We start from the raw sequence: 27072 nt of genomic DNA, 5'->3' as shown, positions 1-27072 counted from the left end.
AAGTACTGAAAAATCGTGTCCCGGATGTCACAGTGAAACCAGATGGGCAAGTAGAATTGATGCTTTGAAACCTCTGAGATACCAGCTTGGTAAAATTTATGATGCTGTCATAGATATTTCTGAGAATGCAAGCTTTCAGGGATCATCAGGAAATGTAACACAAGCTGAAAAGCCCTTGCTTATCGCATTTGCCAGTTCAGATTTGTTGCAGCACTAGTGATATGGTATAACATCTTGTTTGAAGTAAATATTACCAGCAAATGTCTTCAAGACAAAGAAGCTGATTTAAAGACAGCAAGAAAGCAGATGCATCAAACCCTGGAATATCTCAAGAAGCTGAGAAGTGATAAGGGATTCAAGCAAGTGTTAGCAGATGCAACAGAGATTGCATACGAGTTAGAAATACAGCCAAGCTTTGAGAAAGACCAAGTACCAAGAAAAAGAAGAACTAAACGATAATTTTACGAGGCTGCCGACGACACAATAGAACATTTCAAAGTCAGTTTTTTTTTTATGCTGTTGTAGACATGACCACTGCGTCCATTGAAGACAGATTTAAACAGATTCAGGAGCACAGCGCATTATTTGGATTTCTTCATGATATACAAAGCATTTCTGAAAAACCAACGAAGGACATTCTACTATCTTGTGAGGTCTTGGAAAAGGCATTAGTGCACAGAGACAGCAAAGACATTGATGCGGAGGAACTCTGTTCTGAATTACAGGTTGTGGCTAGAAGACTTCCCAAGCCTAAAATGAACCCCAAAGAAGTCTTAACATTCATTATCCAACATAAGCTATTTGATATTGTGCCGAATGTTGTAGTGTCTCTCAGAATTTTATTGACCCTTCCAATTTCTGTTGCCAGTGCAGAAGGGAGTTTCTCAAAATTAAAATTGATTAAAAAACTATGAGATCAACAATGTTGCAAGAGAGACTGACTGGGCTGGCCACCATATCTATTGAGCATGACTTGGCAAATGCACTAAATCTGAAGGAACTGATAATTCATTTTGCACAGCAAAAAGCAAGAAAAGTGAGGTTTTAAGCGTCAATTTCATGACCAGGACTAAATAAATTGCAAAATAAATGATATAACATGGTTCACTTTTTGTGAGGTAGGGGGCGCAGAATTTTTCTTTCGCCTAGGGCGCAACACAGTCTAGAGCCGGCCCTGCTTGTCATTAAATGTAAATCAAGTAGTTTGCTGAGTCGGTCAGTCACCTTGCAGGCGAGAAGAGGGAGACTTTAAACTTAGAAAAGGAGTGCTCAGATCCTTGTTCATTGCCTAGCACTCTCCCTCACGCAAAACACACAATAGCCAAGAGACATGCACAGATATTTTAATGCTCTTTAGTCAAAATAGCATATGAGGTTAAATTCTAAACAAACAGTTGAAAGGATTACTGTTGCTGTTTACTTCAAATGTAAAAAAAAAAAAAAAAGGAATGCCTCCATTTTGAACCGTCATCGATATCAACATCTATAATTATTTCTGTGGAAACAATACCGTATGAAGCAAGGTAGCATAATAACCGCAACCAAATGCTTTGATCACAAAATGATTTTCATCATTCTTGCCAGGAAATGAATGTTTTTTGTTCTTTTTTTTTTTTTTGGGGGGGGGGGAAATACAGTTTCCACCAAAATGAAACAAACATGAAATTGTTAAACATTAATACCGCAAGACAACACATGCCCTCAGCAAAGCAAATATAATAAATAGCTTGCTTACAACAACACATACTTTGTAATCACAATGATCAGTCTTTAGAATACAACCCTTTTAGGGCATTAAAAACTTTTTCCAGCCTTTCGTTATGATTCCAGCTATGGATCAATCTTGTAGAATACTAATAGTCTTGCAAAATAAGACAGCCATTAGGTACTTCCACTTAGCTACAAGGAACAATGGTAGACTTTAAATCAAGCATTTAAAGAACTTTCAAGCACTTTCATTTGCAGGGATTCTGGGATGTCCTTAAGGTGCCATTATGTCTTATGTTAAATCTGGAAACTTTGTTTTGATTGCAGTGAGCTGCAACAAATAATAAAAAAGAAGTATTTTAAATTTTCATTATATACAACCTTATTAGTAAAGAATATGACCAGTTGTAAGAGAGGCATACTCTATGCACTCTCTGTATCTTTTATATGCAAGTGATATGTCAGCTTCCTCCAAAACATGTACACCATCTCACCTCTTTCTTAGCCAGCTTGTGTTTGTTCATCATGACTTCAGCCTTTTGTGTGTCTCCAATTTTTACCAGCTGTCTTGCTTCCACTTCAAACGCTGCTGCCTCTTTCTCCACAACAGCTATGTACTCTGTCAACAAGTAAACAATGCTGACCAGGACACCACAATAGCTATGTACGAAAATTTTGGACTATAAGCTGCCACTCCCCTCCCTCCCCAGCTTTAAACCGAGGCTTAAGCAGTGATGCAGCTTGTTTACGGATTTTTCACATTCAACTTTTCAATGAGCTTCATGTTTAAGTGTTAACTGTTAATGTTGCTACAGTGTTAACTGTTCACATTTTTTAATCAAAGCTGCATACAATTGAAGACACCAGGTTATGATTACCTGAAAAAGCAGCTTTTCCCCCTTCCCTGAGGTGTTTCTGCTGTAGTTCCAGCTTTTCCTCTAAAAGCACTCTTTTGTGTCGTAAAGTTTGTATCTGGATGGCACTCAGACTGTCTTTTAGATAAGAAATCTGTAAAATCAGACATCAGTGCATACAGTTATATATCAAATTTGATTTTAAATTAGTTTCATATTTCTTTCAATCCATAATATTTTTTTAAAAAAACACGAAAAAACCTCGAGATAAGTGATATGACCCTACTACATGCAAGAGGACCATTCCAGTAACGAGATAAATACTATGAAATGTTCAGATATATGTACTACAATAAAGAATTCACAGAAAGAAAAAGGTAATATGGCAGAAATGTGTACAAACTATATTTGTATACCAATATTTATGTGCATGTACTGTATCCACAAAGAAAAGAAAAGGCTTAAGGAATTGTCATTTCTCTTTCCATCAAAACACCCTTTCTTAAACCTCCAGATGTTGGTCTACCCAAATGCTACAATAAGCCCAAGGGACTGGATTCTTTTCGTTAACCTTCTTTTCCATAATATCATATCAACTCAGATAGTTTTATTGATAAGAAAAATAATAAGCTTATTTAGCCCATGATACTATAGAAAATCAGACACACCTGTTTATCAAGCATCTGACCTTCATATCGTAACACCTCCATACACATTGTGCCCTCTCTGCAACATAAAAAATACATGCAAACTATAATAAAGACTACATCTAGCTCATAAAACTATTGATAAACTCTGCTGTGAGCCAGTCTGTCTCCATCTCTCTCTAGATACTCCATTGCAGGCATTCAGCTCCACAACAGCGGAATGTTTTCATTGCAACAAAAACTCTTCCATATCAACAGCAATGGCCAGGCTGATGAGGATTTGATGAAGCACTACCTTTGCTTTCAAATACATTGTAAATGTAGCTTATAGTCCCCATCTGCACCATGGATGCTAGATGAGGATCCTGCTAGCTAATACAGGAAAAAAAAAAAAACCAAGGCATCAAAGGTCAAGTGTCAAAGGAAGATGCTTTGAATCTGCTACATGAAATAACAGTCAAACAACTCTGTACTGAGTATGGTCGCCAACCCTGTAAAAAACTACTTGATACAATAATAATAATGGTGCAAGCTGGTCTGATGTGGTCATGAGACCTATGACATCCTGATACTGTCCTTCAGGGTACATTGGCAGGTGTTGACATTGGGTGGTCAGAGGAAAACCTGGAAAACAGTGGACTGGTTCCATGCATGACTAGCTTACCACCACTCACTACAGGCCAAACAGTTGAGTCTTGTCAGCCACTGATGACTGGTACTGATAGACTAGCTTATGTGGTGGTGAGCTGGTATTAGTCAAAGGATGAAAAATGATGGTTCCTAAGGCTTCACCTTTAAATCTTAGATCTGCATTATAATGATGATCATATTTTATTACTTTCCTGTGGTTCCTCCAGTTATAACAACGGTAAGTAGACTTTCTTTACACACCTGCCATGTACTGTCCAGTTGGATTAACACAACCTGAGAACAGGTGCCTATCTGTGACGTTAAGATGTAAGACATACATCAAAAATGTATATTTGACCATATATTTAAACTATTTTCTTGTAATCAAGTAGATGTAATATATCACGACTTCACACTTTGTCACTAACAGAACAATCATGTACAATACACTTGGCTCATTAAGACTTCAACTTGTGATCTACCCCAACAAACAACACAACAATGGTGTAGTGACCAAAGATGGTTATTAATATTGATAAGTGATAATTCACATCACAGTTGTACAGTGTTCTTCCGGGACAGATGACACTGGCCCTGGATACAGGCCGTTTGCCTTACAAACTTGCAGGCACTTACAACTTCAAAGCCTTTAGATTTTATCTACATTAGCTCTATTCATACTGCTAGGCATAAATCGTAAAGTGTTTTTTTTTGGGGAGTGTTACACTTTAAGGCATAAGCAACATATTATGCTTAAATTCTTGCTGCAGATATCACAAACAAGATTAATTTATGTTATTTTATATATGGTTTAGAGGCAATACGTTACAAATTATTTTACTCTAGAACACAACTTTCAGTGTTACATGTTGGAAAGTGTCATATGCTGTACAGACACAAACATTGTAGAGGTGGACATCATGATCAAGTTCACTGATACCAGTTATGCAATAACTATGTGGGACGGATTTTTTAAAAATATAACAAGTTATAATAATACTTAAAACAGGGTTTGCACATTACCCAAACAAGAAAAATCAAGTAAAGAGAATACATATTTAAAACACAATGTATCACAATCATTTTGATAATGCAGCCAAAACATATACAATTCTTGATGGCTACTGATTTTCTCTAGACATTTTACACACTGATAATTGATATCATTATGAACCAAAGACAAATCTACTTGAGAAAAAAATACCCCACACATGTACTTATGTACCCACAGATACATCAGAATCAATTATCTGTCTATATAAGAATGCATTTAGCTAAATTTCAACATAAAGATAATTTTAACATAAATACTACAGCTCAATTGTGTTTGATTTAAATACATTAATTGATTAAACTATGCAAAAAAATTATCCTTAATTAACATGTTTTGAACACGTTTCAAAATACCAGCATAATCTTTATAAATGGCACAACTCTTTTTTAAATTATTTGAATGTATATAAGGATGAATAAAAGTCAAATCTATTTTTTTAATTTCCAAAAATATTTTTGCATCTGCTTTCTCTTTCCCTATAAAATACTTTATGCTAATAACACATTAGTGTGTCTTACTTGGCAACTTTCTGACAATCTAAATATGGGCATAAAGAATAAATAATAAAGAATAAATCCGGCAGATCTGCAATAATACTGCAAAGTATTTTAGATCTGTAGCATAACAAAAGGTAGTTTCATCCTGAGAGACAAAAATCTTGCATGAAACGAGAATTACAGTTTCCTTTCAGTGACATAAATGATTCCTCACTGTAAAGATGTGAAGCATCAATAATGTATAAACGCCATCATAAAAACTGAAAAAGCATCTAAAAGATATTCAGGTTCACATATAAACAGTAATTGGTGTAAAAGCATTGCTTTCATAATTGCACAACTAACCCTAACCCAAACATTTTTAGCACAATATATAAATAAGGAACAGTAAAAATAAAAAAAACTGTTATATCTTAAGCTTTTCTCAAAATATTGTTATGTGTTTATTTGCAAAGCTTTTTTCTTTTCAAAGCTTTCGCCAGTGGTGAATAGCAGTTGCCAAGTTACATAAATATTGGCAGAGATCTCACATGAAAACTAAATGAAGCTTTTCTAAGGAAAAGCCAACACGGGGACAGAAAAGATGCTGTCGATATTTTCAATCACGTGAACAAATAAGGAAGTTTAAAAATGTCTGCAGTGCACCTAGGCATGATGCCTTCATGAAACCTGATTGTCTCTTAACTCATCTGGATGCCAAAGTTGGAGGTGATGGTGAAGGGATAGAATGAGTTTGGTGTCCGCTGTCAACGTTTCCCCCCTTCCTTCTCTAGGTTACCGCGCACACACTGCCAGACAGACAAAACAGTGTTTCAATCATTCAGCTCATTTCCTTCCCTTGTGTCTAGTGGGCTGTGGCATGCCTCTGGGCCATAATCTTTGCTTTGATCTGCATACTGATTTCCCTTAACAAATATCTTAAGAAATACGGTACAAATATGCAAGATTTGAAAAATATATTTAGAGTACAACATACTTAAAACATAAAAAAACAGAGTTTTAAGATGTTTGTTATTTAAAAACTGTTTTGTCAGCTACACTGTAATGCCAGCAGCAATACACTTATCGCAGTCAGAGCAGAAAAAGACTAAACACTGTCTTGTCTGCATTAGTATGTCTAGGTAGTAAAAGTTAAACGTTACCACTGTTCTTCCACGATCTACTCAGAGATCAGGGTTTGTTGTTTTTTTTTTTTAATTTTTCATTCCAGTAGCATATTTGATAGATTCCACTAATATGTATAAAGTAGTTGACATGGGCCCTGATCAATCCGGTATATTATTTGCTTTATCATCAAAAGCTTAAGTAAGCTAATTTATGTGAATCTCCTAGGGATTCTGATGATGTGGCAAATTGTGCTAGAGGTCAAGCAAATACTATGACAAAGCACTTATTTTACTGCACTAATTATTTGAGATTTGTTTATATGATGATGGTGGCAGTGAAGAACTGAATACTGCATCCACAAACAGTAGCATTACACTGTAGTCAGCTGTGTGTATAGTATATTCTGCTACAAGTCAGTTACAGTAATATAAAGCCATTTTGGAACAATCTCTAATATTTAGATACTATCTCAATGTTGATATGATTATCAACACAGTGCAAACATTTGCCATGTTACTATCTTAATTCTTAAAAGCAGTTTGTTTGGGGACATCTGAACTCAAGTTAAATACCTAATCAGCTTGACTGTCCAATAATCTTTTATATTTATGTCCATTTCTTTTTATCTTAATAAATTGTTTGTTAGCATAAACTCTAAAGCATTTGTTTTTTTATAAAACGTTTTAGCACATCTTTCACCTAGAAATTCTTTAGATCAACCTTTTTCTTCTCTGTCTTTTTTATTTTTAAATGACCTCTGCTTTCTAAATGACCTTTATATCGATGGTGGCAGCATCCAAATATAAAAACTGCACACTCTGCTTACATCATATGATCACTAAGGGAAGTATGTGTGTGCATGCATGTGAAAGTGTATGCACCTGTTTGACAAGAATGCCTGTAGTTTTCAGTACCTTGTACACAGTAGATGATGATGTACTGATGAAAATTCATGCTATGGAACACCTGACAAAACATGCAGATGTTACAATTAATCTCTAATGTAAGAAGGCTTCTTGGGATTCTGAATATTGATGAATTAAATCATACACCTTAAGATGTGGTTTGCACACATTTCTCCCCACCCAACCCCCAAAACACACACACACAAACAGACACATTCATGTACTTTACAGAAACCAGGGATATCGATGAACAGAGATTTCAGAAAAGGATTTGAGTTAGGGTTTGTGTTATTTAAAAGGTTAGGGTTGTGCCATGGATCAGGGACACATGCTAATTTTCACTTTTGGTGTATTTCTCAATAAAATATACAAAGGGTTTTTTCTTTTTTGCTTGGAAGAAAGTGGTCATGTGAGGTGCTGTTTTATGCACACCCAAAAACAATAATACTACAAATAAAACTGATGATTTTTGCATTGGAAACTGTCCCTGGTTTGTATGTATACTTCATGAGTGTGCCCCTGATTTCAATGAAACACACACAGAGAGATGTGCTAATTGTTGTTAAAAAAATGCACTGATTACCCCAATAAATGGTCTGCACAAGCATCCATCCCTTCACCATTACCTCCATTCAATGTGGGAGCACAACATACATGTGCCAAACACTACAAAGTTCCCTCAGCGTATTGTTGCCACTGACAGACTTATCGATATACATTAGGAGATCCAGCAATGGAACCACTAACTTCACAAGAGTATGCATAAATGTATAACAACTCGTACACAAGTGCTGAACAGTAGCAAGGAAGGAACAGTAAGAAATACTTACAATTTACTTTTTTGCTCCTGTTTGAAAAGACAACAAAGGAAACCTTAGAATCTCAAAAAGCAGTTATTCAAGAACAGTAGCTGCTGCACTCAAAAGCTGAATGAATTATCTCAAATTACATTGCTTGAGATCTATTTCATGCTGAGGGGAGGTGGGGAATGGCAAGAAAAAAAAAACAAGCATTTTTACTTCTGGTTTTCAACCCAGATAAAACTTCAGTACATAAAATAAATCTTCAGTAAGCTACAGCTTCATAACGATAATGCCACATCATTTGAACAAGACAGTTATGATTATTGTATTTTTCATCTAAAAGCCAAAACCTGCTAAAAAAATTTTAAAAAGCCACTTACCCCAGATGTGGCTGGAGTTATTTGACTCTGTAACAGAATAAATAAGCAGATAAACAAAAAGGAAGCAAAACGAAATGCATCAATGCTATGGATGCAAAAGATTGTAAAGTAAATAATGCATAAGAAAGAAGGTGTTAGGCCATGTGAGCAAACATTCAAATGATTTATTTACCTTTGATCCTGTTGTCTTTATAAACTGGTCAATGACCAGCCATTTCTCTTTGACTTCATCCACTTGTCGACTCTTGAAAGGATCTCGGACACGGATTTTTACTTCTAGTTTGCCCCCAACAGTTTTACGACCTTCCATCAACTATAAATAACAGTAAAGAAAGATGTACAAGCAGGACCAAAATACTGTTTCATTTATAACAGCTTACTGTATATGTTACAATATCAGCAGCAACTATAAACAGCAGTTGCATAACTTTATACTAATTAAATGACAGTGACCAACCCTTGACAGTAAACAAGGCAGGCAAAATACCACGGATCAAAAGTTTTAATGTGGGTTTGAATTTCAACTATTTCTGAATGTCTCCCCTCGCCTTTTTTCAATGCACACATACACAGTTTTCAGTCTCTTGTACCCCCACATGCACATCTAACAGCTATGCTTCTAATGAATCAACAATTGTCTAAAACAAAAAAACAACCTGAAGTGTCTTGTAAAGTTTTTGCTGAGGACATAACTGCCATAACTGTAAGTACAGACAGCAGTAAGAAAAGCTGGGAAGATTTCACTTACATCAAAACTGTCATGCAGAGTACATTTTGTTTCCAAAATATTAAGCTTCACAGTTGTAGTCCCCAATACCTTGTCTCCTTTGAAGAATCCTCTGTGACACAATTTTATTAACTAAATGAGTAAACTCTAAATATTTATGGACACTGAGCAAATCTCTTCTTAGTTCACTGATTACAAATATTTTTTGACAAAAGGTCAATGACATAAAGAAAATTGCAGTCTTTCAAAATACTAGGTCAGAAATGAATGCTGATGGATCACTAGACATGTGCTCTCTTAATATGTGGATGCATGAGTACAGATACAAGTATGTGTGAGAATGTAAATGAGTGTGCATGATTGTAGACAGTCATCAAAGCCTGTAACTAGTTGATGAAAAACATTAAAAACGCAGTACTTCTAAATGAGCAGACAATCAAACGAGAAGCAGGTCAACCTCTTGATGAAGACATCAAACTTCATTCCTTTCCTTTCTATCACTCTGGCAAAACCCCGTGACTTGCGATTAATCTGAAGTTTGAAGACCTCACCATACTCTGTACAAAACACAAAGTGTACGTATCACTACTGGAAGGTCAAGAGTTAACTGCTAAGTGAGAAAAGCTGAAAAACACGAACATTAGTGATAATGAATCTTATAAGAAAGGTTACATTTTTATGATATACATGGTCATTTTTTTCTCAAAATATAAAGACAATAAGAAATGGATGTAACAAAGTTATCCTCAAACTGCTGATGCACCCATGTATGTGTTTTGTTAAATATCAATGTAGCTGTGCACACATCCTTGCATCTGTTCCTTTTTAATTTTCGCAACATAGGTCCTGGTCTTCAATGATCTCTCAAATGATGTTAGATTTCACCTGCTCACTAATTTAATCTAATTTAAATGTAATATATATTTTATGAAAATATAATGATCACAATGACAGGAAAAGTGTTAAATCCAAACACTGAATCCAACAAAGTGAAAGCCTTCGAGAGAAAATATCAGGCAACAAACCTGGATTGATTGTGTTTTTAATGGTCTGCGTATGTCCTGTTTGAGCCTCTTCCTGAAAAGATTATTAAAGTGAAAAACAGAATTTTCAAACAGAAACAACTAATATGACATTTCACTCTGGACACAGAATTGTGGTCATGCTGAGATTAAGCTGGCATTACAAAGAGGAGGGGTGGGGCAATTGATGTTTATGCCAAGCCTGCAACTGAGTCTATATTAGGACAAAGCACATGCAAAGAAAGAATAGCATGCCCTTGATGAAATCTAAACTCAGGGCAGCTAATCCTCACTCTATTGGTGACAAGCGCTCCAGACACAACAAAGACATCTCATTCCTTCAATCAGCTGTATCATCAGAAAATCAAAAGAACCTTAATTCTTGCTCTCCTCCCTAACCTCTTGCATGCCTGATGCTCAGTTTAAAATCACAAAGCACATTAATACACTTAATGTCTAGACATGCACCAGTACACAAGTACACAGATTATTTTTTTTATAAAGTTTTGCTAACTCCAATTTCAGTGAAAAGACACTTACAGCAGATGGAAATGCAAACTCGTATTTGACAGCAGTATCCATATCCTTTTCACTGAAACCTGTAAAAGCCCATCTTTGTCATTCATAACAAGCAATCATCAATAAAATTATTCAAAACTGTTCTTAATGTTTCAAAAATAGGTCAGGAGAACAGTTTCAGAATGGTAGCTTTAGGTGAATACTTGTACTTAATAAAGTCTCACCTGATGGAAGGTTGTAAGAAATTCCTCTGATGATGCTTACTTCCATGTCACTATCTCCCAAATCTGTGTTACACCTTAAAAAAATGTAAAACTAGGTTTAGCAAAGGAGCTAAAATAAAATATTTAGGGTAACATTTTACATTTATTAACTCATTCTATGGTGCATATTTGACATAAACTCGGTGGTTGCACCTTAGACATATAGTACTTACCTGTGTGACAGATTATTATTTTTTACACAAATATCAAAGACATGAAATGCATTAATTTCTTGCTACTTAATGTGAGATTTAGTCTACTGTCTCTATAGGAATAGACTATCAGAGGATGATCATCTGTGTAAACTTATGAATAAAGATTTTTCAAAAATCTTCAAGGCCAAAGTTGGAGGTAAATTCACCACACTGAACTGTGGACTGTTATACAGTCACATGAAACATCAAAGAGGTGCTATTGAAAGTGCTAGGGTGTCAAAGGAAGAAGAAACAACCCTGGGTCATGAATGACATCCTAGATATTTTTGACTAAAGGAGGGCCTTGAAGAAAGAAACTAAAAGCAAACCTGAAGCAGCTTTCAAGTACAGAATAGGTCAACAGTTCTAAGCACTTGGGAACCACTCTCTCCACAGACAGAAGCTCCATGACAGATATCTGCATCAGAATTACAACAGCAACAGTTGCAATGGCTAGACTGCACAGGGTCCAGTGCTGCCATAACATCAAGTTTACTAAGAAGCAGAATCTGTACAAGTCCCTCATAGTGCTGAACCTGCTTTACAGATGTGAAATGATACTACTTGCTGACACAGTGAGAAGAATCCAGGCATTTAAGAACAAGTACATAAGGAAGCTGCTCTGGATCTCATACAGAGGATACAAAAACTAATGGCTTTGTACAAAGCACAGTCACCACACTCAGGGATCACAAAGACCCCTCACCTGTAACAACTAGGTGGCATAAGCTGGTCTGGTTATGCCATGTGACCTGGCACAATACTTTGCCAAAAACTTTCCTTTAAGGTACCTTTCAGGGAAGTTGACACTGCAGTGGCCAGAGGAAGAATTTGCTTACAAATATAAAGGAGTGGACTGATGGTCCTGTGCAAGACCTGCTCAATATCACCCAACAGGCAAAAGTGTCAGATTTTGTCAGCTGCTGCCTCTAGGTGCTCCCCCAAAAACTGATACCAGTCAAGGGACAAATGACTAAAGGAAGTTTTCTTAAAAAGGTAATTTTGAGCTTTCCATGGTAAGTTGCTCAATATTGTCTTGAATGAGTTAAGGACTTCACATTTGTGAAGCAATGGACATGTGGATATGAATGAGGATGCGTGTTGAGAGGAGTGAGGGTTCAAAATACTCTGACAGTTTTTCACTAATGAATGGATCACATGGATATGCTTTTTTTAATTTTTAACTAAAGAGTTTTACACATTCAAATAAAATGATAGCAAGTTAAAAAAAACACTTACTGAACTACAGAAAAACTTCTGGTCTCATAGTGAAATTTAGGAACTGGGTCACCATGACGAAGGGCACTTTTCAGTGAATCTAGATCCTTACGACATCCCTGCTCCAATTTCTGAAATCTGTAAAATTCCATGCAATACAGAAAGAAAAATGGAAAGATATAATTAAGACTGTTTTTGTCAAACAACATTATCTACTTTTAGCTAGAACTGCCACCAAGTAGCAAAACTGTAAATTTGTAAATAAAAGCAAGAGCACATTTGTTAAAAAATGCACAAAATTATATAAAAATGCCACTGATTAATGTAGACTGTGAAATAGACAATTCTAATTATGTATAATACGGACATGTGGGGAAAAGGATACATGGAGAGAGAGAGTGAATGGGAGGGTGGAGAGAGAAATAAATAGAAATAGCATACATTTGTGTGATGATATACATGGAGATTAATATGTTTTCAACGACATAAATTTTTGATGTGTTAAATACTTCTTGCTTGCATTACCTTTTGTAACTTGAAAAGTTTTTAAAGCAGGTTATATGCTAAGAAGAATGATGTGGTCCTTTCAAACTACACAGCACATTCTTTTAGTAATGACAGTTAAGTATTTTGAGCCAGTCCTATTCAAAAAGGTGATAAATGCATGTGAGCTGCAAAAAATAGATATGAACAGAAGTCCCTCAACATTGTATCAATTTAAACAAGTTCTGTAAAAACCTCTGTTGTCACTTTGGTCACAAAAAATGGAGGAGCTCTCATGAAAATGCTTTACTAATAAAATATTATGACAATCTTTATTAAAAAAAAAATGCTTGTTTGTAGTTTAGTCTAGTGGGAAAAGACTTACTTTGATGCTGCAGGAACATCTCCAAGTTTTGTAAAATGCTGGGCATTTGTAGCACATGTCTGTGTAAACAAAACTGTTGTATATTTGTATATTCACAAATCTGGATTTCAATGGTACAACAATGTCTTTATTACAAGCATACTATTCTTATTCCCTTTCTCCACGATGTTTCTTAAATTGCAAACAAACCTCTGAAATGTACATTGCATTCATTTGCAGCAAATACTTACAGAAGAAAGAAAACCAATATTTGCAAAGGTTTAGTTAGGCATGCCTAAGCTGCTACTTTTTTGTTTCTATTGCTTGAAGACACATTGCATAGAAAAGGTAAGGACATCAATATATTCCATTTGCTTAACAACTTCAACACTAGCATCATCAAACCATATGCAGTAAAACCTCTGTATTAAAATCTGCTAAAAACCATCAGGTCGTAATTAAGAGGGGAGGGGTCTTAACAAGGACATTGACCAGTCTGCTTTCATTCCATCAACAATTACTTCCTGAATGGACCAAGACCAACAATTACTTCAAACACCTATTAATTCAGGTTTATTTATTAAAATATTGAAAATAAAACTCTTAAAACCTTATCATAGTGCTTTTACTTATTTTTGTCCTTTTTGCTTTTGCTTGGCCACTTATTTATTATGTCATTGTTTCACTTAACTGAAGATTTATAGGACAACTCTCTAAGTAAAAGCAACTGACCAATACACGTGCTCTCTTAAAAGCCACTATATGTACCTTATAAAATGGTTGATATGTCTAGGGAGATATGGTTTCAGGTCAAAATAATCACTGACTCAGTGAACAAGCAATCTTTTTCAAACTTTCAAAATTTATTTTGTGCTGTTTCTGCAGGAAGTAATTATATAGGGCAAACAGTCAGCCAGAAGTGGTCAGTCAGAATTCAAAAATGCACTAAATTTTTTCAACACTTGACTTTTGCAAAACAGTCATAATAGAGCACAAAGTCATTCGTGTGTTGTGTTTTGGGGATGTAATAGTAACATAGCTGACATTTATATAGCAAAATATTTCTGTGAAAATTTTGGGGTCACATGTAAAAGAGGGCTGGAAGGTCTTAACCAGGAGGTTTTAATGTATTGACAATCAACTAAATGAAAGAAAGATAAAAACAATCTCACCCTTATCTGACTGAGCAAGTCTTGCTCCAGTTGAGCAAACACCTCCTGTCGGTCACCAGTTGGTGTACAGTCTGCTGCTGTCACTACAACATACTTGTCTTCATTATCTTCATCAGCCAAGGGAGATGGTGGAACCTAATACACAGGGACGTGACAGCAGGTGTTAATATTAACAACAACAACACACAGTAATGAAACTAAAGTCTGGTTGAAAAGAGTCCAGAAGAATGTGGGAAGGGAAAAGAAAGAAGGGGAAAACTACATCAACTCACCTGGGAGAGATCAACAGGCAACCCTGCCTCCAGAGCTTCAATCATGGGTTCTAGTCCCTGTAATATAGTGTGCACAAAAGGCTATCAATCAGTTTTACTTCAATTAATTGTTTTGATTAGGATTAAATGAATCCTCTCAAATAATCAATGACAATATATGTTATTTAATGTCTTATCATTCTTTATAAGGTTAAAGTATTGTGTCAGTAATAAGTCAACACAAAATTAAAATGCTATAAAAACCTTACATTCATGATACATAACAGTAATTTCATTTCATAACAATATCCTATCTCCCATTTATGCTAAACAAACACTCCTATCAGACTGGGATATGGAAATATGTCAGCAACATCAGCATTATTAATAACAATGAAATTCTTTAAGGGGCAGAAACTAAAAAAACTGAAAATGACGTCCCACTCATTACCTTCATCATGCGCATATGATGTTTTGCAAGTTCAATGTCATTGTTTCTTTTTGCTTGCAAAGCAGCAGTGCGAAACTCCTCTTGGCGTTCTCGCAAGAAAGACAACTGCTGTTCTTGTCGCGAGTTTGTGCTCTTACGAGCAGCTGGCAAAATAGCGTGAAAACTTGCAATAAAATTTTACTTTATTAAATATCTTAGATATTAAATATCTTCAGATACTAAGAGGACAAATGTATTTTTCTCTATACTTTTTATTGTCATTCTTTCTTCCCTCTCTCTAACAGTCTGCTCGTCTGTTCCTCACTTAAAATGTACAGCACATAACTAATAGTGTAATTCACAATCTACTGACAGCACAGGTGTTACTAATAACAAGCAATATATCTTACAAATTAATCTGAGGTATAAACAACACAGGTATAAACAACTGCAGCAATCTACTAATCACGGTACAGTCAGCATGACAACCACATACTATTATAACTTACGTCCTGATCTAGATAGAGGTTGAGCAGCGGATGCCCCAGAAGCAGAAGATGTGGCAGGTATGACTGTTGGCACCTGCTTTCCAGCATCGATAGGAGGCTTTGGAGCTGGCCGAGGAGGAGCTGGTAGAGTTTTTGCACCTGCTGCTGGTGCAGCAACAGAAGGAGGGGTTTCACGCTTGGAAGGAGAAGGCCCCAAGTCTTTAGGGATTGGACCAAATCCTTTAACACAAAGAAATTATTTTCCACAATCATATAAGAGTACATTTTTAAAGGAAAATACCAGCATTTGATGGACTACACCTCAATAGTCTTTACTATGTAGATTACTCGCAATAATTCACATAATTATTGTATGATTTTTACCTGGAGGCGTGGGTAGCTCGTCAAAGTCAACAGCACGACCAGCCTTATGTGCTTTTATAGCATCTTCATATTGCTGCAAAGCCAGATTCCTTTGTCAGATTGGAAGTTATCTAGAATTTCGTTATTAGCAATATAATCTCTTATGTCATTGAGAAAAACATCATAGAAGAAAATATTTATGTCAGCCAAAAAAAAAAAGGAAAAAAAAAGAAAAGAAAAACACAAAAATTAATACCGTACTGCAAAACAGCTTTGAATTTCATCTAAATTAGTTCTGGATTTTTGATGATGTTATCTGATTCATTTTACACATCGAGGAAAGATTCTATAAGGGTGTATAACTAGGGCTGTGTCCATGCCTAACTCATCTTGTACATCAAATAAAAAAAAAAAAAAGAAAAACGAAATTGACTGTTGGTTTTGTCACTGAAGGTGAAGGAAGGGAGGAGGAAATAGCTAAACATTTTCCCTTATTTGGTCTATGCAGTCTCTCCCTGAACATCTATGACCACAAGGCTTTGATAAAGGTGGTCTATATTTATGCCAACCAAGAGAACAGTGCAAGACTGTTTCTCAAGTTCTGGTATCCAGTGTATTCAAAAAAAGAACAACTGAATGTGGAAATGTCAGGGAGTCAATAATATCTTCTTCGGGTCAGTCACAGAAGGGTGACTGGGAAAACAAGCTTGGGACATGTTGCATCATGAAAAACAAAATATCCACTGAAATTACCGAACCTTGACAATGCGTCCCATCCTGCGTGCCTTGCCACTGTCCCCAGCAGTCTTAGCACTGTCCTCAGCACTTCTGTACTTCTCTAGACGTTGCACCAAGGCCTCTATGACTGTCTTCGGAGCATCTGGAGCTTGAAACAGGCGTTTGGACTCTGTACAGAAAAATCTGTATGTTTGCAGAATCTATAGATGGTTCCCAGTCACTTAATCCCCAGACACTTCATCCCCGACACTTCATCCCCGACACTTCATCCCCGAGACATTTAATCCCTAAGCACTTCATCCCCAGACACTTCATCCCTAAACTAAATTCTTAACTATAAAAATTATGAAGTCAGCGAAAAATTTTATTGAAATTTATTAATTAATCATACTTAATTGAAATTCAAATAATTCAAATTCAAATCATGCTATTAACTTCAACGTCATTTGAACATCTACAACATTAGTTAAAATTCATATAAGCAAGTAAATGTAATGTTCTTCAACAATATGATATGAAAATTGTTCTTGAGTGTTCGCGAGGTAATTGCTGTTAATCAATATGAAAGGTAAGCTAATGATCGGAGGTACAGAAGACGATCCATTGACTCATATCTCTCAACAATGTTGCTAATTCTCCTGGCTAACTCAGCGTATTTCTTCTTTGCACGTTTCTCTGTGCCGGCGCATGATTGTAGAACAGACGCCTTGTGTAGCTGACAATCCTTACGTAGACCATCAAGGAATTCGAAGGAATCGACGATGTCTTCCTCACATACATAGGCCAGTGCTGGGAGGCATCTGACCATTCCACGTAACTCGTCGTCTTCGTCATAGTCACTTCTCATCCCCAGTTCAGAGACTTTGCGTAATACCGCTTGACTTAAGTGAAAGTAACAGCCCGTTACTTTACATGACTGAAACTTCTCTCTAAAAGCGGTCATCGCAGCTTTCTCAAAGTCTGTTACTATAGTCTCTGGAGCTGCATTAGGCACTAGCTCTCTAACTGCACCCAACAATCTATTATAGGTTGCTCTTGATTTGTCCTGAAGAGGAAGTGTCGGGGATTAAATGTCTCGGGGATGAAGTGTCTCGGGGATGAAGTGTCGGGGATGAAGTGTCGGGGATGAAGTGTCTGGGATGAAGTGTCTGGGGATTAAATGTCTCGGGGATGAAGTGTCGGGGATGAAGTGTCGGGGATGAAGTGTCTGGGGATTAAGTGACCGGACACCCTATAGATATATATATCTGTAAGAGACAGTGAGTGAGTTAATGTGAGTGTGTGAGTAATGTTTACCAAAAATGAAAACTGTTGGACTGCACCTCAAGAAAAAATTTTTTTTTAAATGTCCAAACTCAAAAAGCTTCGTAATGAGAAACAATGAACTTAGACATTCCTAATGCCCACCCTCTTCAGTAGGTTCTGCTGGCAGTTCTATTTCCTCTGAGGCTGTGCTGTCCTTTTCTCCTGTCCCTTGAACAGCAGACCTTTGAACTCTGACCTCTAGTGCAGGGGATGTTCCTGTTTCATGTAAGACTTTCCACATTTAAACAGTAGCAACCAGCCACATAACACCTCCAAAAAAAATCCATGCACACATATTCAAGGATAAAAAGCATGCACACACACAGAGGAATGCATGTTGTGTCTCATTCTCTCTCACACACTCCCAGATGCTGCCAGACCTGATGCACAAAGAGAAGGAGGTGGCGGTGGCATGCTAGACAAGTCCACTGGTTTCCCTTGGTCAAGCGCTTCCATGACCATGTCAAATTGCTGCAAGTACAAAAGTGCTGATGAAGCTCTCCAGAAATATGTTTCACTTCTCTCAAAATTATTATTAATCTGCTCCACATCCACCAGAAAAACATAGAATTCTGAGGATGTTCAATGCTTAAGCAGTGTAACTGCATATGATAATAATTTGTCTTCAGGTACCCATCTGTCCTAAAGAGATCCCAGAATGTGTCTGACCTGACATCAGCAACGGACTAAACTCCTAATAAAATAAAAATATGAGACTATCTCTGGAGTCTGCTGATAGGGAGTGCGGTCATTGTTGATCTGGGCCTCAACACATCCGGCATGTTGTCTCTTTTGCAGTGTATATCCATGGTCCTAACATTGAGCTTTATACACTTGGTAGCCTCCAACTCTTCTCCAAGTGAACCACAGCCAGAAGTCGGCCTGGTCATGAAAACGTAAGCCCTGGGCCCTGGCCAGTTTTCATCCACTGATGTCATGTTGGCATCAGGATTTTCTGTAGGGGTTTACTCCCTTAGCCTTTATCTTTCCTAAGATTTCCCTCGGAAGGGGCCATTTTTTCCTTGGATAGGATTTTAGTGCGAAAATGGGTGATCTGTGCCGACCGCTTCCCTTGCCAGCAGATGGAAAATGGCAGTAGCAGCGAGCACCTGGTCTTTAAATAGCTAATCATGGCATCAAAACCATATGGTCTTAATAAAGACTGGTGTTCTAAAAACTTGAAAAACATATAGCTGTCTAAAATAAAAGCAAAATGTACAAACCTTGGCAGTTTTAACATATTTTGTTGCTGTAACTAGGTCGCCAGCTTTCTTGGCAGCCAGTGCTGCATGTCGATACTGGTCTCTTCGAGACTCTAAAACCTCACGAGTTTTATTATCTGCATGAAAATGCATATGCATGAATACATGTACTGGAACAATTAAGGGGGAGATAGGGTGAAAGACCATTTCTGAGAGGGGAAATATCTGCTGGCTTGCCTTTCACCCAGCTTCTCCCAACTTCCCACACCCTCTCTGTTGGCTTTATATATCCATAAGCTTTCACTCTGTTGTAGTACTATACCTCACTTGCAGCCTCAATCATACCAACACAAGGTTAAAACACAGCTCTACAACAAGAAATGATGATGATGATGATGATTATTATTATAAAGACAGGATTGAGGTAAACAAACACTTCTGAAAATATATATATAAATGCAAAACACACAGTTTTTAACAGAAACTTGATTCATTCATACAAGTGGTATCTGAACAAATCCATCATGGAACCACTCAGAATTCAACACAATTTACTCAGTCTGCTAATACTGACTGTGCAGTCATATAAGGCTCTTATATCCACACTTGCTTGCTCTCAGTGAGGCTGTAGGATTACAGCTGGCGCATGACACTTGTATACTATGGGTAATGAGAGCTCATTTGGACAGACCTCCCTAAAATAACACACTGCTATATCACCAACAAGAAGGAATCACTGAGCTGTTTTCCTGGATATCTCCAACATAATACACTTGCTGTTATCACAAGCTTACTCACTAAACAGTGGGGCAGACATTGCAACATAGCACTCTTTATCACTAGATGACTACATCTAAGGCATCTGAGGAACGGCATCTGTCACACATAGATAACTTCAACCTACTGCACTGTTACTATCTCAGGGCTCCCAGAGACCATGCTGATTGTCGTATTTTACGCCATGCCAGCAACTAAGGCTATATCACAGCAGCCCAGGTAAAGATCTTTCAGTAAAAGTGGTTCCAGTACAAACTGCCCATGCTGTGTCAGCTTTTTTGCAGGTTCCTTCCATGACTATTTCTCTGAGCTTCTTTTCCCCAATATAACAGCCAAACAACTATGCTCTTTGACTGTATCCTGACTATTGTTGTCACCAGAGCAACAACATACAGTCACAGGATTTTTAGTTACCATCAGGAAAACAATAGTCAAGTCTCTCCCCTTGCATATCTGCCACCTACCCATCATTGAATCCTTTAAATGTGCACTGAAAACACACCTCTTCCTTGAGTACAGCAGTCCACACAATGCTAGTCCTTTTTCAACACTCCCCCACCCCCATGCACCTTTTTCTCTGTTTAATACTGTAATATTATTTCCCAACTCTGCAGAATCATGACACTCTAAGTTCTTGCTACCCAATTTCTCTTTTTGTTTTTTGATTAGTCATCAGTACTGTTGTTCATCCTTCCATCTTTCATATGTTGTCCATGTCTTGTTTTTGTCTCAAGCATTAAGAGCATATTCCCTACAAGCAAGAGTATGTGCTATACAAACCATACAGTTATTAACATTTTCTTGTACAGACCTTTTCTACAACTGTAATGATCTAAACAATAGCATTAATATCTCAGTATTTCAAGTGTACAGTCTACAACAGGTTGGTTAGTTGCTTGTTGGTTGTTAGTACTTAATACCATATCAAAAAAGAGACCAAAATGAGAAATGACCAAGAATGAGGGATTTTTCCTTCTGGCCTTTCCATAGCAACAAACTTGATAAATCACCAGCCAACTCAAAGAATAGTGGAGTTGACTGAGATAAATATAAGAACATCCCTCACAACCTGCTCACTACTAGAAAGGGAGGTTGCCACACCAAAATACTGCACAACTATATTACTTGCCAAACCAGATATCACAACACAAGGCACTACACTGCTGAACTGGTATATCAAATGCCAACACAAGGAACTCAGTGGAGGTCACACAGAGATTTTAACAAAAGCACTGCCTTACTGCTCTGCCATCTAGAAAGGAAAAGCAGAAAAATCCCAGTCTGCAGTTACCAAGAAGTAACATTTATATTCACTTTAAAACAGAACATTCTTCTACAGTTTTGTTGCTTTCCAAATGTAAATCACAGTTCATTTATCTCAGTCAGTTTTTACTCCACTGTGGAGTGTCCGAGTCTCTCTCTCTTACTGTCCCTGCCATTTCTACTCTCACCTTGGTCAACCAAAACATACTTGCCCTGTAGGAACACACACAACATAAACTTGCTCTTTTGCTTGGTTCTGACCTTTAAACATAGACTGGTTCATGACATACCAGAAATACACAGAGTGCAAGTGCAAGCATGCACAGCTGTAAAATACACTGACATAGAGCCAATGCACTGCTTATTATGCTAGTCGATATGATGGATGTCTTGACAAGACAAACACTTTGCATACTATTATAAAACAAGTAGTTGTATAAAGAGCCAAAAGTAGTTAGAACCTTTCAATGAATCACTATCAGCAAAAAACTTTGATGTATCTGGTCTGACCAATAGTCATAAAAGAAGTTTGGCTAACCACTGATGGATGAAGAACTGGTTTCTATATGTGAGCAGCCAGATACATCCTGAACAGCAGGCCTAGCAGGATGACCAGAGGAAGGCTTTGGTTCACCTGAAAGAACACCAATGATAAAAGAGTGATAAGTAACTGTGCCTTAACAAAGCACTCTTTTTTTAGTTTGACACTAGTTTTAACTCAAACTACAAACAAGTTCAAAAATATAACTTAAGAGATCAACAAACCATATAAAATAACAAACTGGTGACATCTAGAAGCAGTGACAGATATTTATTACAGCTTAAATGATCTACAGTATATAAAATTATTATAAACTCACCATCTATTGAATTTTCAAAGCTGATATTTTTATAAATAAATTGTATACGTTTTCATACATCTGAGAAACAATTTTGTTCAATATTTAATTTAAATAAAAAATGTTCTCCTCCAAACAATACTTACTTGCTCCAGGGTGTGTGGGGCTAGGAGTGGATGCTGCTGGGGAGGGTGTGTTACTGCCACCGCCAGCAGTGATAGCAACTGGTGGGGGAATTTCCTCTTCACTAACTGTCTTGCCAGCCTTTACTTTACGAAGAATATCTGTCAGCGCCTGGGTGATGAAAATAAAATGTTATGAATATAGCTAAAATCATAATAAAAATACATGGTGTGGTGATGACAGCTGGGATGTCAGTCATGAATAGTGAAAATGTTAGGAAAAATGAAGGGACAGTCAATAAAAGGAGAGAATATCTGCAGTATAAAAGATTTAGCAAACAGACTATCACATGTATAGTGAAGCATTGTTCTTCCCAAAACTTCAACTATCTTACGAATTGTTCACAGTTGATTATATTATCCTGTTTAATTCAATGCCCATGTGATAAAGGACATCACAAACAATGAGAAAATCACACTCAATCACTGATCTTTTATACAAACACTTCCTGTCAGTGCTCAAGGCCAGATAATGCTCTGTGCTATGAAACAAAAGTAGTAGCTCTTTAAAACTCCTCCACACTTGATTAAAATATTACAAAATCCTGCTCCAGAAAGCCTACCTTTAGACCACGGTCCAAACGTCTTTGTTTTAAGTCATCACCAACAGCACGTGCAGTTTCCTGAGCTTTCTGGTACATAGTAATCCGATCTTGCACCAACGTCAACTGATCAACTCCACTCAAACCCTGTGATTGTGATGGGGAAGGGCTTGGTGACACCCTTAATACCTGTGGACGGTCCTGACTAGTCATTCCCGCTGCTGGAGCTAGCCTGCTAGTTGCAGGCTGGGAGGTGGAGGCAACAGGTGGCGAAGATTCATCATCAGATAGCTCTTCAAGTTCTGCCTAAATAACAAAGACTGAAGTTACAAAGCAGTTTCTCTTGTGGTGATGAAAAGAACAGTATAATGTGATGATGTGTCAATAAATCATGGAGTTCTTTGCCCTACATGTTTAAATGTCATGATAACAATATCATTACATTTCATCATTTATCTACCTAATTTTCTTCATGGGAAAGCTTTTAGTATATAACACTAGTTCTGAGTAAACATAAACTTTATAGCTTGGCAGCCATCAGCAAACTTTATTTTCTCCCTGTGTGGGGAGCAGAGCATAATAATTAATGCTTCCAATATTGTTCTTATTCAGTTTTGTTCTATAAAAATAGAGATATATCTGTATTTTTATAATTTACCATGTCATTGTAGCTCTACCAGAGCACTAACAAGAGATTATATTTTCCTTCAGGTGATTTATTTCCCTAAAATCTCATTGCTTATATACCAGAAGATCTACAGACAATTTTTAGTGAACTATACAACGAAAGGAAATTAAATTTTTTAAATTGGCACTTAACATGCTTTGGAATGTACTCTTCATAAATAAGTCCTGGCGTATGACAGGAGCACTAATTTTAGTGACATTTTTGTGATCTCTCTACTGAAGTAGCTGCAAGTCATCAGTCAGCACTATAGTCAAACTCGCAAACATTCTGTGGACTTTAAAAAAAACTCTTTTGGTGCCACATAAAAGACTGATTTATCCACTCTCTATTCTCCTGTTTTATCAAACCTGTCTAGATATACAAATCCTAATAGCAAACTTGTTTCTGATTTAGAAAAAAAATCATCATACAGGTTTGAGTTTTGTTTTAGTTTTGGATGAATGTTCTTTTTGGTGTTTTATGGTGAACCAGCAAATAAGTCTGTGTCATAGCAGACTAGTTCATCCCTGTAAGCAGATCTCGCAATAAAAACTAAGTAACACCATAAGATCTAAATCCACATATCATCATTGTCTTGATGACAAGCTCCTTGCCACTGCCAACAAAGAAAGATATTTTTATCTTACAAAAAAAAAAAAGAGAGAGAGCAGAAAAATTACGAAGGACAGAGCAGTCATAAGTAGTAGGTGGAATCACAGTTACATGGGCTGTCATGACAATTCAGAGGGTTTGGTGGAGAAAATTCTGAATCTACAATGAATCGTCCACCTTTTGAACTCTCTATCTCTGTTTTTAAACTTTTTTTGTGCTGTTGAGCATTTGTTTCTTACCATTAGATCAGGGTCTTCTGTGTCAGACATGTCTTCATTGTCAATGTCTTGCATACTCTTAGCAGCCATACTCTCAATGACTGACAGATCAACTGGTCCTGCAATATAAAAGTATTTTGACTAGACTGATGCCTCAAAGTGCTCAACTTTTCCAGCATTAAATTATCGGTAGAGAGTTGTGAGGAAAAGCCCCTTAAATTTGACTGAAAAGGATTATCAAGTCAAACCATCAACATGGAAAGGAAAAAGGTCACAATGTCATAAAAAACTGACCATAAAATAACTTACTCTGTCACACACATATTTTAAATATCAATATAAATGGCTTATAATTAATAATTTTATAATTCTACATCTCATTATACAAATAAGCTATTTTACACAGAGAGAGGAACTAACCCTTTTTCTTTGGTGAAACTTTTTTTGACTCTGAAACATCTCCAGTAAGAGCTGCTAATTCAGCTTCAAGATCATCATCATCATCATCACCACCATAGACCATTGCATCCATGTCCTCCATACCTCCAAATCCCATCTGCAATTTGAAAAATCAATCGATGATGTCAAGTATAAAATACTGTCATAATGTCAGATTAATCATTAATCTGAATTATCGATTGGTAGAGATGTCACATTCACTGAGTGAGAAGTAAAAGATATAGAGTGCATATGTACTGACATTTAAGTGCATAAGCATGTTTGCATGTGTCCTTAAAAGTAAACAGATATAGACCAAAAGTACCCCAAAGACTGTATGCAAAGATGTTTCAAGAGACTTAACATTTGGAGTTGATCAAAGAGAAAGTTATAAAAACTGCTTTTTTTTTTAAGCTTTCACTCTCATTTCAACTTAAAAATTGTGCAAACAAGTGCACACACTTTTTTTTCCAGCTTTCAAGTTATGGGGTTTAAGATGACAACACTCATTATTTATTTGCAAAGTATTTGTTTTATGTGAGTGTTTTCTGTCAGAAATGTAAGACAGCAAGATACTGCATTCTGGAATCAAAGCACATTCATTTTCTAATAAATCTTACCCACCCAACCTCCTAGAAATAGAAGTGAAAAAGAAATGTAAATAAATGGAGGCACGGCAGCTCAAACATTTTGTAGGTGATTTCAGACCTGAGCAACATTTGTTTCCGATATGATCTGTACCTGACACCTTTTAATCTTTATCTCAACATTTGTGCTTATTTGCACGACCTACAACGTAGAAGCCTTCTACAGCGAAATGGTTCTGATGGTGTCACTCTAATTCTGAACGGTCACTAGATATTTGAAATAAATATTTTACGGGGTATTCTTTTTACTTCATCCTTGTTATTTTGTTTACATTAATCATCGTCACATGGCCTCCTTCCGTCTGCTTTTATTTTTAAGTTAGCTCAGTGTTATAAACAAACCACAAAAAGAACACCTCAGACGACAGTGTGAAACTTACTTGATTCATTAGATCAGCTCCTTTTCTTCGTGGAGGATTTCCAGATTCTTGTTTGGGTTTCTTACCAAACATTGTCTCAGTTTAGAAAGTAAAGATGAATGCATTAAATTAATTATATTACAACATAAACTATTCCGTGAACTCAGAACGGAAGTGAATCATGTACAAAGCTAGTGCTCTCCCTTGTGGTGATCACGCCGGGAGGAGAATTTATTTTTCCCAGATTCAGGGGCAAAAACACCTGACGATCTATTGTGTCATGCATGTTTCTAACTGGTTATGACAAATATGGTACATACAGTTTTTATCATATAAAAATAATTCCTTAATATAGCAGTATTACGACAGAGAACAATCAGCATGGGATTATAGTAATTAAAGCGAGGTCATTGAGAGCGAAACTGCACGAGGAACGCCGAAACTATCTATCGCACTTTCTTGTCATTGCCTCTAATATCTGTGTGTATAAACTTTCACAGGCTGAAGACATATATGTGTCCCTTGTCCATTACTTTCACTTTGGATCTTTTAATACAACCAAGATTTTCCAGAAACTCCTCCAGTGACAGTTTTATGTCAGTTATATCTTATATGCAAGGTCACAACGGCCGTCGTTTCGATGGTCTCACCGGTGGTAATCTTTACAGCTAAAGTGTGTTTTGCACACTGAAATAGTGAACTGGATAGTGTGACAAAACATCCCGTTCTGCGTCAATAAATATATAAGGGAAGAAACTGTTGTTATCCTAGGACATTATTTTACCATGAATTATCTCCCTTCAAGAAAATTACAAAATAGTCATCTAATCAGGTATTTTGTTACACTGGAACTAAGCATAGAGTCGTCTGGTCAAGAGCCATGTTTCAGACGGTTGCCGGTTATTCAATTTGACACGGATTTGTACTCCAACAACCGAAAATGACAAAATAATAATATAAGTAATAATTAATATTTAAAGTCTAATGTAAGTTCTTATAAAATGTTTCATTGGTTGGCAGTTTATGTTCTTATACTATGTGTAATTTTTTTTATAACCTTCCTGCCTCCTAACCCAGTGGTTCTCAAAGTATTTCGGACCGCGGACCACTTTACTTAAGTAAAAAATATGGCGGACCACCAAGGCCTAAAATCCCTCTGTACTATGAATTTCAAAATTAAATTGCCGCATTTGTTTTATTACAAT

General features: G+C 36.6%; 1 protein-coding gene across 3 annotated transcripts; it reads right to left on the bottom strand.

The window, feature by feature from the left end:
• Positions 1–1326: 1326 nt before the first annotated feature.
• On the bottom strand, positions 1327–26067 carry LOC112573883 (coiled-coil and C2 domain-containing protein 1-like). 3 transcript variants are annotated; one of them, XM_025254544.1, is made up of 29 exons: positions 25889–26067; positions 24844–24979; positions 24445–24542; positions 22948–23232; positions 22349–22496; positions 21902–21997; positions 19345–19460; positions 18502–18592; positions 18224–18337; positions 16837–16985; positions 16100–16172; positions 15737–15955; positions 15249–15391; positions 14819–14875; positions 14547–14681; positions 13396–13454; positions 12549–12665; positions 11077–11150; positions 10874–10932; positions 10337–10388; positions 9769–9868; positions 9333–9423; positions 8757–8897; positions 8585–8611; positions 8232–8248; positions 3230–3287; positions 2586–2715; positions 2202–2326; positions 1327–2038 (listed from the first exon to the last, which is right to left on the bottom strand). In XM_025254544.1, the coding sequence occupies exons 1-29, from the start codon at positions 25958–25960 to the stop codon at positions 2000–2002; spliced, it is 3021 nt and encodes a 1006-aa protein (XP_025110329.1). In that variant the 5' UTR covers positions 25961–26067; the 3' UTR covers positions 1327–1999. The 3 variants fall into 3 exon arrangements, 2 of the variants coding, with proteins under 2 accessions (XP_025110329.1, XP_025110330.1); XR_003101297.1 differs by lacking the exons at positions 1327–2038; positions 2202–2326; positions 2586–2715; positions 3230–3287 and adding exons at positions 4346–6177; positions 7378–7462; XM_025254545.1 differs by lacking the exons at positions 1327–2038; positions 2202–2326; positions 2586–2715; positions 3230–3287 and adding exons at positions 4346–6177; positions 7411–7462.
• Between the last annotated feature and the right edge of the window lie 1005 nt (positions 26068–27072).

This window comes from Pomacea canaliculata, linkage group LG10, assembly GCF_003073045.1.
Source record: "Pomacea canaliculata isolate SZHN2017 linkage group LG10, ASM307304v1, whole genome shotgun sequence".
NCBI classification, from domain to species: Eukaryota; Metazoa; Mollusca; class Gastropoda; order Architaenioglossa; family Ampullariidae; genus Pomacea; species Pomacea canaliculata.
This window is presented reverse-complemented; position numbering and strand designations above follow the sequence as displayed.

Bases quoted from the DNA above. Each gene is read 5' to 3' on its own strand.
- LOC112573883 (XM_025254544.1), bottom strand. From the start codon at position 25,960: ATGTTTGGTAAGAAACCCAAACAAGAATCTGGAAATCCTCCACGAAGA. The intron at 10,933-11,076 runs GTGAGACTTTAT...GGGCTTTTACAG, and splicing joins TTCTTACAACCTTCCATCAG to GTTTCAGTGAAAAGGATATG. The intron at 9,869-10,336 runs GTTTGTTGCCTG...TGTTTTGTACAG, and splicing joins TAAAAACACAATCAATCCAG to AGTATGGTGAGGTCTTCAAA.